General features: G+C 48.9%; 1 protein-coding gene across 1 annotated transcript in view; it reads right to left on the bottom strand.

Annotated features, from left to right (window-relative positions):
- Nucleotides 1-12,834, bottom strand: part of LOC142187368 (uncharacterized) — a 28,746-nt gene extending 15,912 nt beyond the window's left edge. Inside the window, exon 1 of the mRNA XM_075261572.1 lies at nt 12,609-12,834. Coding sequence (XP_075117673.1) covers nt 12,609-12,707 — 99 coding nt within the window. The 5' untranslated portion in view covers nt 12,708-12,834. The remainder of the gene's footprint in view (nt 1-12,608) is intronic.
- Nucleotides 12,835-13,400: the final 566 nt, after the last annotated feature.

Here is a 13,400-nt window from a genome sequence, read left to right as displayed (position 1 = left end):
GGACAGATTTCCCACAATCCCTCCCCTCTCCTGTGTTATTACGTGGGACAGATTTCCCACAATCCCTCACCTCTCCGTTCCTGTGTTATTACATGGGACAGATTTCCCACAATCCCTCACCTCTCCGTTCCTGTGTTATTACATGGGACAGATTACCCACAATCCCTCACCTCTCCGCTCCTGTTTTATTACATGGGACAGATTTCCCACAATCCCTCACCTCTCCTGTGTTATTACATGGGACAGATTTCCCACAATCCCTCCCCTCTCCTGTGTTATTACGTGGGACAGATTTCCCACAATCCCTCACCTCTCCGTTCCTGTGTTATTACATGGGACAGATTTCCCACAATCCCCCACCTCTCCGTTCCTGTGTTATTACATGGGACAGATTTCCCACAATCCCTCACCTCTCCGCTCCTGTGTTATTACATGGGACAGATTTCCCACAATCCCTCACCTCTCCTGTGTTATTACATGGGACAGATTTCCCACAATCCCTCTCCGCTCCTGTGTTATTACATGGGACAGATTTCCCACAATCCCTCCCCTCTCCGCTCCTGTGTTATTACATGGGACAGATTTCCCACAATCCCTCCCCTCTCCTGTGTTATTACATGGGACAGATTTCCCACAATCCCTCCCCTCTCCTGTGTTATTACATGGGACAGATTTCCCACAATCCCTCCCCTCTCCTGTGTTATTACATGGGACAGATTTCCCACAATCCCTCCCCTCTCCTGTGTTATTACATGGGACAGATTTCCCACAATCCCTCCCTGCTCCTGTGTTATTACATGGGACAGATTTCCCACAATCCCTCCCCTCTCCTGTGTTATTACATGGGACAGATTTCCCACAAACCCTCTCCGCTCCTGTGTTATTACATGGGACAGATTTCCCACAATCCCTCTCCGCTCCTGTGTTATTACATGGGACAGATTTCCCACAATCCCTCCCCTCTCCTGTGTTATTACATGGGACAGATTTCCCACAATCCCTCCCCTCTCCTGTGTTATTACATGGGACAGATTTCCCACAATCCCTCCCCTCTCCGCTCCTGTGTTATTACATGGGACAGATTTCCCACAATCCCTCCCCTCTCCTGTGTTATTACATGGGACAGATTTCCCACAATCCCTCTCCGCTCCTGTGTTATTACATGGGACAGATTTCCCACAATCCCTCCCCTCTCCTGTGTTATTACATGGGACAAATTTCCCACAATCCCTCACCTCTCCTGTGTTATTACATGGGACAGATTTCCCACAATCCCTCCCCTCTCCGCTCCTGTGTTATTACATGGGACACATTTCCCACAATCCCTCCCCTCTCCGCTCCTGTGTTATTACATGGGACAGATTTCCCACACTCCCTCCCCTCTCCGCTCCTGTGTTATTACATGGGACAGATTTCCCACAATCCGTCCCCTCTCCTGTGTTATTACATGGGACAGATTTCCCACAATCCCTCCCCTCTCCTGTGTTATTACATGGGACAGATTTCCCACAATCCCTCCCCTCTCCTGTGTTATTACATGGGACAGATTTCCCACAATCCCTTCCCTCTCCGCTCCTCTGTTATTACATGGGACAGATTTCCCACAATCCCTCACCTCTCCTGAGTTATTACATGGGACAGATTTCCCACAATCCCTCTCCGTTTCTGTGTTATTACATGGGACAGATTTCCCACAATCCCTCTCCGCTCCTGTGTTATTACATGGGACTGATTTCCCACAATCCCTCCCCTCTCCTGTGTTATTACATGGGACAGATTTCCCACAATCCCTCTCCGCTCCTGTGTTATTACATGGGACAGATTTCCCACAATCCCTCCCCTCTCCGCTCCTGTGTTATTACATGGGACAGATTTCCCACAATCCCTCCCCTCTCCTGTGTTATTACATGGGACAGATTTCCCACAATCCCTCCCCTCTCCTGTGTTATTACATGGGACAGATTTCCCACAATCCCTCCCCTCTCCTGTGTTATTACATGGGACAGATTTCCCACAATCCCTCCCCTCTCCGCTCCTGTGTTATTACATGGGACAGATTTCCCACAATCCCTCCCCTCTCCTGTGTTATTACATGGGACAGATTTCCCACAATCCCTCCCCTCTCCTGTGTTATTACATGGGACAGATTTCCCACAATCCCTCACCTCTCCTGTGTTATTACATGGGACAGATTTCCCACAATCCCTCACCTCTCCTGTGTTATTACATGGGACAGATTTCCCACAATCCCTCCCCTCTCCGCTCCTGTGTTATTACATGGGACAGATTTCCCACAATCCCTCCCCTCTCCTGTGTTATTACATGGGACAGATTTCCCACAATCCCTCTCCGCTCCTGTGTTATTACATGGGACAGATTTCCCACAATCCCTCCCCTCTCCTGTGTTATTACATGGGACAGATTTCCCACAATCCCTCCCCTCTCCTGTGTTATTACATGGGATAGATTTCCCACAATCCCTCCCCTCTCCTGTGTTATTAAATGGGACAGATTTCCCACAATCCCTCCCCTCTCCGCTCCTGTGTTATTACATGGGACAGATTTCCCACAATCCCTCCCCTCTCCTGTGTTATTACATGGGACAGATTTCCCACAATCCCTCTCCGCTCCTGTGTTATTACATGGGACAGATTTCCCACAATCCCTCCCCTCTCCTGTGTTATTACATGGGACAGATTACCCACAATCCCTCCCCTCTCCTGTGTTATTACATGGGACAGATTACCCACAATCCCTCCCCTCTCCTGTGTTATTACATGGGACAGATTTCCCACAATCCCTCTCCGCTCCTGTGTTATTACATGGGACAGATTTCCCACAATCCCTCCCCTCTCCTGTGTTATTACATGGGACAGATTTCCCACAATCCCTCCCCTCTCCTGTGTTATTACATGGGACAGATTTCCCACAATCCCTCTCCGTTCCTGTGTTATTACATGGGACAGATTTCCCACAATCCCTCTCCGCTCCTGTGTTATTACATGGGACAGATTTCCCACAATCCCTTCCCTCTCCGCTCCTCTGTTATTACATGGGACAGATTTCCCACAATCCCTCACCTCTCCTGAGTTATTACATGGGACAGATTTCCCACAATCCCTCACCTCTCCTGTGTTATTACATGGGACAGATTTCCCACAATCCCTCACCTCTCCTGTGTTATTACATGGGACAGATTTCCCACAATCCCTCCCCTCTCCTGTGTTATTACATGGGACAGATTACCCACAATCCCTCTCCTCTCCGCTCATGTGTTATTACATGGGTCAGATTTCCCACAATCCCTCCCCTCTCCGCTCCTGTGTTATTACATGGGACAGATTTCCCACAATCCCTCACCTCTCCGCTCCTGTGTTATTACATTGGACAGATTTCCCACAATCCCTCCCCTCTCCTGTGTTATTACATGGGACAGATTTCCCACAATCCCTCTCCGCTCCTGTGTTATTACATGGGACACATTTCCCACAATCCCTCCCCGCTCCGCTCCTGTGTTATTACATTGGACAGATTTCCCACAATCCCTCCCCGCTCCTGTGTTATTACATGGGACAGATTTCCCACAATCCCTCCCCTCTCCTGTGATATTACATGGGACAGATTTCCCACAATCCCTCCCCTCTCCGCTCCTGTGTTATTACATGGGACAGATTTCCCACAATCCCTCACCTCTCCGCTCCTGTGTTATTACATGGGACAGATTTCCCACAATCCCTCCCCTCTCCTGTGTTATTACATGGGACAGATTTCCCACAATCCCTCTCCGCTCCTGTGTTATTACATGGGACAATTTCCCACAATCCCTCCCCTCTCCTGTGTTATTACATGGGACAGATTTCCCACAATCCCTCCCCTCTCCTGTGTTATTACGTGGGACAGATTTCCCACAATCCCTCACCTCTCCGTTCCTGTGTTATTACATGGGACAGATTTCCCACAATCCCTCACCTCTCCGTTCCTGTGTTATTACATGGGACAGATTTCCCACAATCCCTCACCTCTCCGCTCCTGTGTTATTACATGGGACAGATTTCCCACAATCCCTCACCTCTCCTGTGTTATTACATGGGACAGATTTCCCACAATCCCTCTCCGCTCCTGTGTTATTACATGGGACAGATTTCCCACAATCCCTCCCCTCTCCGCTCCTGTGTTATTACATGGGACAGATTTCCCACAATCCCTCCCCTCTCCTGTGTTATTACATGGGACAGATTTCCCACAATCCCTCCCCTCTCCTGTGTTATTACATGGGACAGATTTCCCACAATCCCTCCCCTCTCCTGTGTTATTACATGGGACAGATTTCCCACAATCCCTCCCCTCTCCTGTGTTATTACATGGGACAGATTTCCCACAATCCCTCCCTGCTCCTGTGTTATTACATGGGACAGATTTCCCACAATCCCTCCCCTCTCCTGTGTTATTACATGGGACAGATTTCCCACAAACCCTCTCCGCTCCTGTGTTATTACATGGGACAGATTTCCCACAATCCCTCTCCGCTCCTGTGTTATTACATGGGACAGATTTCCCACAATCCCTCCCCTCTCCTGTGTTATTACATGGGACAGATTTCCCACAATCCCTCCCCTCTCCTGTGTTATTACATGGGACAGATTTCCCACAATCCCTCCCCTCTCCGCTCCTGTGTTATTACATGGGACAGATTTCCCACAATCCCTCCCCTCTCCTGTGTTATTACATGGGACAGATTTCCCACAATCCCTCTCCGCTCCTGTGTTATTACATGGGACAGATTTCCCACAATCCCTCCCCTCTCCTGTGTTATTACATGGGACAAATTTCCCACAATCCCTCACCTCTCCTGTGTTATTACATGGGACAGATTTCCCACAATCCCTCCCCTCTCCGCTCCTGTGTTATTACATGGGACACATTTCCCACAATCCCTCCCCTCTCCGCTCCTGTGTTATTACATGGGACAGATTTCCCACACTCCCTCCCCTCTCCGCTCCTGTGTTATTACATGGGACAGATTTCCCACAATCCGTCCCCTCTCCTGTGTTATTACATGGGACAGATTTCCCACAATCCCTCCCCTCTCCTGTGTTATTACATGGGACAGATTTCCCACAATCCCTCTCCGTTTCTGTGTTATTACATGGGACAGATTTCCCACAATCCCTCTCCGCTCCTGTGTTATTACATGGGACTGATTTCCCACAATCCCTCCCCTCTCCTGTGTTATTACATGGGACAGATTTCCCACAATCCCTCTCCGCTCCTGTGTTATTACATGGGACAGATTTCCCACAATCCCTCCCCTCTCCGCTCCTGTGTTATTACATGGGACAGATTTCCCACAATCCCTCCCCTCTCCTGTGTTATTACATGGGACAGATTTCCCACAATCCCTCCCCTCTCCTGTGTTATTACATGGGACAGATTTCCCACAATCCCTCCCCTCTCCTGTGTTATTACATGGGACAGATTTCCCACAATCCCTCCCCTCTCCGCTCCTGTGTTATTACATGGGACAGATTTCCCACAATCCCTCCCCTCTCCTGTGTTATTACATGGGACAGATTTCCCACAATCCCTCCCCTCTCCTGTGTTATTACATGGGACAGATTTCCCACAATCCCTCACCTCTCCTGTGTTATTACATGGGACAGATTTCCCACAATCCCTCCCCTCTCCGCTCCTGTGTTATTACATGGGACAGATTTCCCACAATCCCTCCCCTCTCCTGTGTTATTACATGGGACAGATTTCCCACAATCCCTCTCCGCTCCTGTGTTATTACATGGGACAGATTTCCCACAATCCCTCCCCTCTCCTGTGTTATTACATGGGACAGATTTCCCACAATCCCTCCCCTCTCCTGTGTTATTACATGGGATAGATTTCCCACAATCCCTCCCCTCTCCTGTGTTATTAAATGGGACAGATTTCCCACAATCCCTCCCCTCTCCGCTCCTGTGTTATTACATGGGACAGATTTCCCACAATCCCTCCCCTCTCCTGTGTTATTACATGGGACAGATTTCCCACAATCCCTCTCCGCTCCTGTGTTATTACATGGGACAGATTTCCCACAATCCCTCCCCTCTCCTGTGTTATTACATGGGACAGATTTCCCACAATCCCTCCCCTCTCCGCTCCTGTGTTATTACATGGGACAGATTTCCCACACTCCCTCCCCTCTCCGCTCCTGTGTTATTACATGGGACAGATTTCCCACACTCCCTCCCCTCTCCGCTCCTGTGTTATTACATGGGACAGATTTCCCACAATCCCTCCCCTCTCCGCTCCTGTGTTATTACATGGGACAGATTTCCCACAATCCCTCCCCTCTCCTGTGTTATTACATGGGACAGATTTCCCACAATCCCTCTCCGCTCCTGTGTTATTACATGGGACAGATTTCCCACAATCCCTCCCCTCTCCTGTGTTATTACATGGGACAGATTTCCCACAATCCCTCCCCTCTCCTGTGTTATTACATGGGATAGATTTCCCACAATCCCTCCCCTCTCCTGTGTTATTAAATGGGACAGATTTCCCACAATCCCTCCCCTCTCCGCTCCTGTGTTATTACATGGGACAGATTTCCCACAATCCCTCCCCTCTCCTGTGTTATTACATGGGACAGATTTCCCACAATCCCTCCCCTCTCCTGTGTTATTACATGGGACAGATTTCCCACAATCCCTCTCCGCTCCTGTGTTATTACATGGGACAGATTTCCCACAATCCCTCCCCTCTCCTGTGTTATTACATGGGACAGATTTCCCACAATCCCTCCCCTCTCCGCTCCTGTGTTATTACATGGGACAGATTTCCCACACTCCCTCCCCTCTCCGCTCCTGTGTTATTACATGGGACAGATTTCCCACAATCCCTCCCCTCTCCTGTGTTATTACATGGGACAGATTTCCCACAATCCCTCCCCTCTCCTGTGTTATTACATGGGACAGATTTCCCACAATCCCTCTCCGTTTCTGTGTTATTACATGGGACAGATTTCCCACAATCCCTCTCCGCTCCTGTGTTATTACATGGGACTGATTTCCCACAATCCCTCCCCTCTCCTGTGTTATTACATGGGACAGATTTCCCACAATCCCTCTCCGCTCCTGTGTTATTACATGGGACAGATTTCCCACAATCCCTCCCCTCTCCGCTCCTGTGTTATTACATGGGACAGATTTCCCACAATCCCTCCCCTCTCCTGTGTTATTACATGGGACAGATTTCCCACAATCCCTCCCCTCTCCTGTGTTATTACATGGGACAGATTTCCCACAATCCCTCCCCTCTCCTGTGTTATTACATGGGACAGATTTCCCACAATCCCTCCCCTCTCCTGTGTTATTACATGGGACAGATTTCCCACAATCCCTCCCCTCTCCTGTGTTATTACATGGGACAGATTTCCCACAATCCCTCTCCGCTCCTGTGTTATTACATGGGACAGATTTCCCACAATCCCTCCCCTCTCCGCTCCTGTGTTATTACATGGGTCAGATTTCCCACAATCCCTCCCCTCTCCGCTCCTGTTTTATTACATGGGACAGATTTCCCACAATCCCTCCCCTCTCCTGTGTTATTACATGGGACAGATTTCCCACAATCCCTCCCCTCTCCTGTGTTATTACATGGGACAGATTTCCCACAATCCCTCACCTCTCCTGTGTTATTACATGGGACAGATTTCCCACAATCCCTCCCCTCTCCTGTGTTATTACATGGTACAGATTTCCCACAATCCCTCCCCTCTCCTGTGTTATTACATAGGACAGATTTCCCACAATCCCTCCCCTCTCCGCTCCTGTGTTATTACATGGGACAGATTTCCCACAATCCCTCCCCTCTCCTGTGTTATTACATGGGACAGATTTCCCACAATCCCTCCCCTCTCCTGTGTTATTACATAGGACAGATTTCCCACAATCCCTCCCCTCTCCTGTGTTATTACATGGGACAGATTTCCCACAATCCCTCCCCTCTCCTGTGTTATTACATGGTACAGATTTCCCACAATCCCTCACCTCTCCTGTGTTATTACATGGGACAGATTTCCCACAATCCCTCCCCTCTCCTGTGTTATTACATGGGACAGATTTCCCACAATCCCTCCCCTCTCCTGTGTTATTACATGGGACACATTTCCCACAATCCCTCACCTCTCCGCTCCTGTTATTACATGGGACAGATTACCCACAATCCCTCTCCGCACCTGTGTTATTACATGGGACAGATTTCCCACAATCCCTCCCCTGTCCTGTGTTATTACATGGGACAGATTTCCCACAATCCCTCTCCGCTCCTGTGTTATTACATGGGACAGATTTCCCACAATCCCTCTCCGCTCCTGTGTTATTACATGGGACAGATTTCCCACAATCCCTCCCCTCTCCTGTGTTATTACATGGGACAGATTTCCCACAATCCCTCCCCTCTCCGCTCCTGTGTTATTACATGGGACAGATTTCCCACAATCCCTCCCCTCTCCTGTGTTATTACATGGGACAGATTTCCCACAATCCCTCCCCTCTCCTGTGTTATTACATGGGACAGATTTCCCACAATCCCTCACCTCTCCTGTGTTATTACATGGGACAGATTTCCCACAATCCCTCACCTCTCCTGTGTTATTACATGGGACAGATTTCCCACAATCCCTCCCCTCTCCGCTCCTGTGTTATTACATGGGACAGATTTCCCACAATCCCTCCCCTCTCCTGTGTTATTACATGGGACAGATTTCCCACAATCCCTCTCCGCTCCTGTGTTATTACATGGGGACAGATTTCCCACAATCCCTCCCCTCTCCTGTGTTATTACATGGGACAGATTTCCCACAATCCCTCCCCTCTCCTGTGTTATTACATGGGATAGATTTCCCACAATCCCTCCCCTCTCCTGTGTTATTAAATGGGACAGATTTCCCACAATCCCTCCCCTCTCCTGTGTTATTACATGGGACAGATTTCCCACAATCCCTCCCCTCTCCGCTCCTGTGTTATTACATGGGACAGATTTCCCACAATCCCTCCCCTCTCCGCTCCTGTGTTATTACATGGGACAGATTTCCCACAATCCCTCCCCTGTCCTGTGTTATTACATGGGACAGATTTCCCACAATCCCTCTCCGCTCCTGTGTTATTACATGAACAGATTTCCCACAATCCCTCTCCGCTCCTGTGTTATTACATGGGACAGATTTCCCACAATCCCTCTCCGCTCCTGTGTTATTACATGGGACAGATTTCCCACAATCCCTCTCCGCTCCTGTGTTATTACATGGGACTGATTTCCCACAATCCCTCCCCTCTCCTGTGTTATTACATGGGACACATTTCCCACAATCCCTCCCCTCTCCTGTGTTATTACATGGGACAGATTTCCCACAATCCCTCCCCTCTCCTGTGTTATTACATGGGACTGATTTCCCACAATCCCTCCCCTCTCCTGTGTTATTACATGGGACAGATTTCCCACAATCCCTCCCCTCTCCTGTGTTATTACATGGGACAGATTTCCCACAATCCCTCTCCGCTCCTGTGTTATTACATGGGACAGATTTCCCACAATCCCTCCCCTCTCCGCTCCTGTGTTATTACATGGGTCAGATTTCCCACAATCCCTCCCCTCTCCGCTCCTGTGTTATTACATGGGACAGATTTCCCACAATCCCTCCCCTCTCCTGTGTTATTACATGGGACAGATTTCCCACAATCCCTCCCCTCTCCTGTGTTATTACATGGGACAGATTTCCCACAATCCCTCACCTCTCCTGTGTTATTACATGGGACAGATTTCCCACAATCCCTCCCCTCTCCTGTGTTATTACATGGTACAGATTTCCCACAATCCCTCCCCTCTCCTGTGTTATTACATAGGACAGATTTCCCACAATCCCTCCCCTCTCCGCTCCTGTGTTATTACATGGGACAGATTTCCCACAATCCCTCCCCTCTCCTGTGTTATTACATGGGACAGATTTCCCACAATCCCTCCCCTCTCCTGTGTTATTACATAGGACAGATTTCCCACAATCCCTCCCCTCTCCTGTGTTATTACATGGTACAGATTTCCCACAATCCCTCCCCTCTCCTGTGTTATTACATGGGACAGATTTCCCACAATCCCTCCCCTCTCCTGTGTTATTACATGGTACAGATTTCCCACAATCCCTCACCTCTCCTGTGTTATTACATGGGACAGATTTCCCACAATCCCTCCCCTCTCCTGTGTTATTACATGGGACAGATTTCCCACAATCCCTCCCCTCTCCTGTGTTATTACATGGGACACATTTCCCACAATCCCTCACCTCTCCGCTCCTGTGTTATTACATGGGACAGATTACCCACAATCCCTCTCCGCTCCTGTGTTATTACATGGGACAGATTTCCCACATTCCCTCCCCTGTCCTGTGTTATTACATGGGACAGATTTCCCACAATCCCTCTCCGCTCCTGTGTTATTACATGGGACAGATTTCCCACAATCCCTCTCCGCTCCTGTGTTATTACATGGGACAGATTTCCCACAATCCCTCCCCTCTCCGCTCCTGTGTTATTACATGGGACAGATTTCCCACAATCCCTCCCCTCTCCTGTGTTATTACATGGGACAGATTTCCCACAATCCCTCCCCTCTCCTGTGTTATTACATGGGACAGATTTCCCACAATCCCTCCCCTCTCCTGTGTTATTACATGGGACAGATTTCCCACAATCCCTCTCCGCTCCTGTGTTATTACATGGGACTGATTTCCCACAATCCCTCCCCTCTCCTGTGTTATTACATGGGACAGATTTCCCACAATCCCTCTCCGCTCCTGTGTTATTACATGGGACTGATTTCCCACAATCCCTCCCCTCTCCTGTGTTATTACATGGGACAGATTTCCCACAATCCCTCCCCTCTCCTGTGTTATTACATGGGACAGATTTCCCACAATCCCTCTCCGCTCCTGTGTTATTACATGGGACTGATTTCCCACAATCCCTCCCCTCTCCTGTGTTATTACATGGGACAGATTTCCCACAATCCCTCTCCGCTCCTGTGTTATTACATGGGACAGATTTCCCACAATCCCTCCCCTCTCCTGTGTTATTACATGGTACAGATTTCCCACAATCCCTCCCCTCTCCTGTGTTATTACATGGGACAGATTTCCCACAATCCCTCCCCTCTCCGCTCCTGTGTTATTACATGGGACAGATTTCCCACAATCCCTCCCCTCTCTTGTGTTATTACATGGGACAGATTTCCCACAATCCCTCCCCTCTCCTGTGTTATTACATGGGACAGATTTCCCACAATCCCTCCCCTCTCCTGTGTTATTACATGGGACAGATTTCCCACAATCCCTCCCCTCTCCTGTGTTATTACATGGTACAGATTTCCCACAATCCCTCCCCTCTCCTGTGTTATTACGTGGGACAGATTTCCCACAATCCCTCCCCTCTCCTGTGTTATTACATGGGACAGATTTCCCACAATCCCTCCCCTCTCCTGTGTTATTACATGGGACAGATTTCCCACAATCCCTCTCCGCTCCTGTGTTATTACATGGGACAGATTTCCCATAATCCCTCACCTCTCCTGTGTTATTACATGGGACAGATTTCCCACAATCCCTCCCCTCTCCTGTGTTATTACATGGTACAGATTTCCCACAATCCCTCACCTCTCCTGTGTTATTACATGGGACAGATTTCCCACAATCCCTTCTTTTCTCCTGTGTTATTACATGGTACAGATTTCCCACAATCCCTCCCCTCTCCTGTGTTATTACATGGGACAGATTTCCAACAATCCCTCCCCTCTCCTGTGTTATTACATGGGACAGATTTCCCACAATCCCTCTCCGCTCCTGTGTTATTACATGGGACTGATTTCCCACAATCCCTCCCTTCTCCTGTGTTATTACATGGGACAGATTAACCACAATCCCTCCCCTCTCCTGTGTTATTACATGGGACACATTTCCCACAATCCCTCACCTCTCCTGTGTTATTACATGGGACAGATTTCCCACAATCCCTCCCCTCTCCGCTCCTGTGATATTACATGGTACAGATTTCCCACAATCCCTCACCTCTCCTGTGTTATTACATGGGACAGATTTCCCACAATCCCTCACCTCTCCTGTGTTATTACATGGGACAGATTTCCCACAATCCCTCACCTCTCCGCTCCTGTGTTATTACATGGGACAGATTTCCCACAATCCCTCACCTCTCCGCTCCTGTGTTATTACATGGGACAGATTTCCCACAATCCCTCACCTCTCCTGTGTTATTACATGGGACAGATTTCCCACAATCCCTCACCTCTCCTGTGTTATTACATGGGACAGATTTCCCACAATCCCTCCCCTCTCCTGTGTTATTACATGGGACAGATTTCCCACAATCCCTCCCCTGTCCTGTGTTATTACATGGGACAGATTTCCCACAATCCCTCCCCTCTCCTGTGTTATTACATGGGACAGATTTCCCACAATCCCTCCCCTCTCCTGTGTTATTACATGGGACAGATTTCCCACAATCCCTCCCCTCTCCTGTGTTATTACATGGGACACATTTCCCACAATCCCTCACCTCTCCGGTCAGCAGGTGGATGATCTCCAGGGTGATATTTAGTAGAACTTCCGTCACTTCGCTCCTGACCTCCATTCTTGTCACATTTGTCACCATCATGAAGAAGACAACAGAGGACGTTTACTAAAAGGTGTAAAGTATGAAGTCATTAGCGTCTGTCCTAGTTGCGGTCACCGTACAGATTAGCTCCGGCCCCGCCCAATGCACCTGCTGAAAAGACCAATGCCATAGATCAGCTGATCGGCGCCGTCACCCTGAGCATTTTGGTGCTTTGTTTAGTCAGATTTGTTCAGCTGTTCCAAACATATAAGCCCTGCTAGAGCTGATGTACAGTACAGAGACCCCGCCCCAGAGGAACCACAGTTACCGCCCACTTGCCTAGTAGACCTTTATGACCTAGCAGGGCTTATATCTGTGGAATAGCTGAACGGATTTGTATAAACAAAACACCAAAATGCTCCGGGTGACGGCGCCGATCAGATGATGGAGGTCATTGGGCTTTTCCCACCTGGTGACAGGTCCTCTTTATGAGTGAAGGTGTTCCTAATGGAGAAGGGGAGTAACCACTACAAGGCCTCTTTGTCCCCTCTAAAAACATGTCTGGAGTCTTGTCTTACCCGAGAATAGTCTGACATGGAGGGCGAGTTGGGAAACCCCTATCGGCAGATTCGGCTCCCCTTACTCTATTGTATATGGGAACCATAACACAAGCTCTGTACACTGGATACTAAAGATATCGCAATATAACATGGAGGGCAACAACTCTCCAGGGTGTCAACACATGCAGGTGAT

The sequence above is a fragment of the Leptodactylus fuscus genome, unplaced genomic scaffold (assembly GCF_031893055.1).
Source record: "Leptodactylus fuscus isolate aLepFus1 unplaced genomic scaffold, aLepFus1.hap2 HAP2_SCAFFOLD_208, whole genome shotgun sequence".
NCBI classification, from domain to species: domain Eukaryota; kingdom Metazoa; phylum Chordata; class Amphibia; order Anura; family Leptodactylidae; genus Leptodactylus; species Leptodactylus fuscus.
The sequence above is the reverse complement of the archived record's forward strand: the minus strand, read 5'-3'. Positions and strand labels throughout refer to the sequence as shown.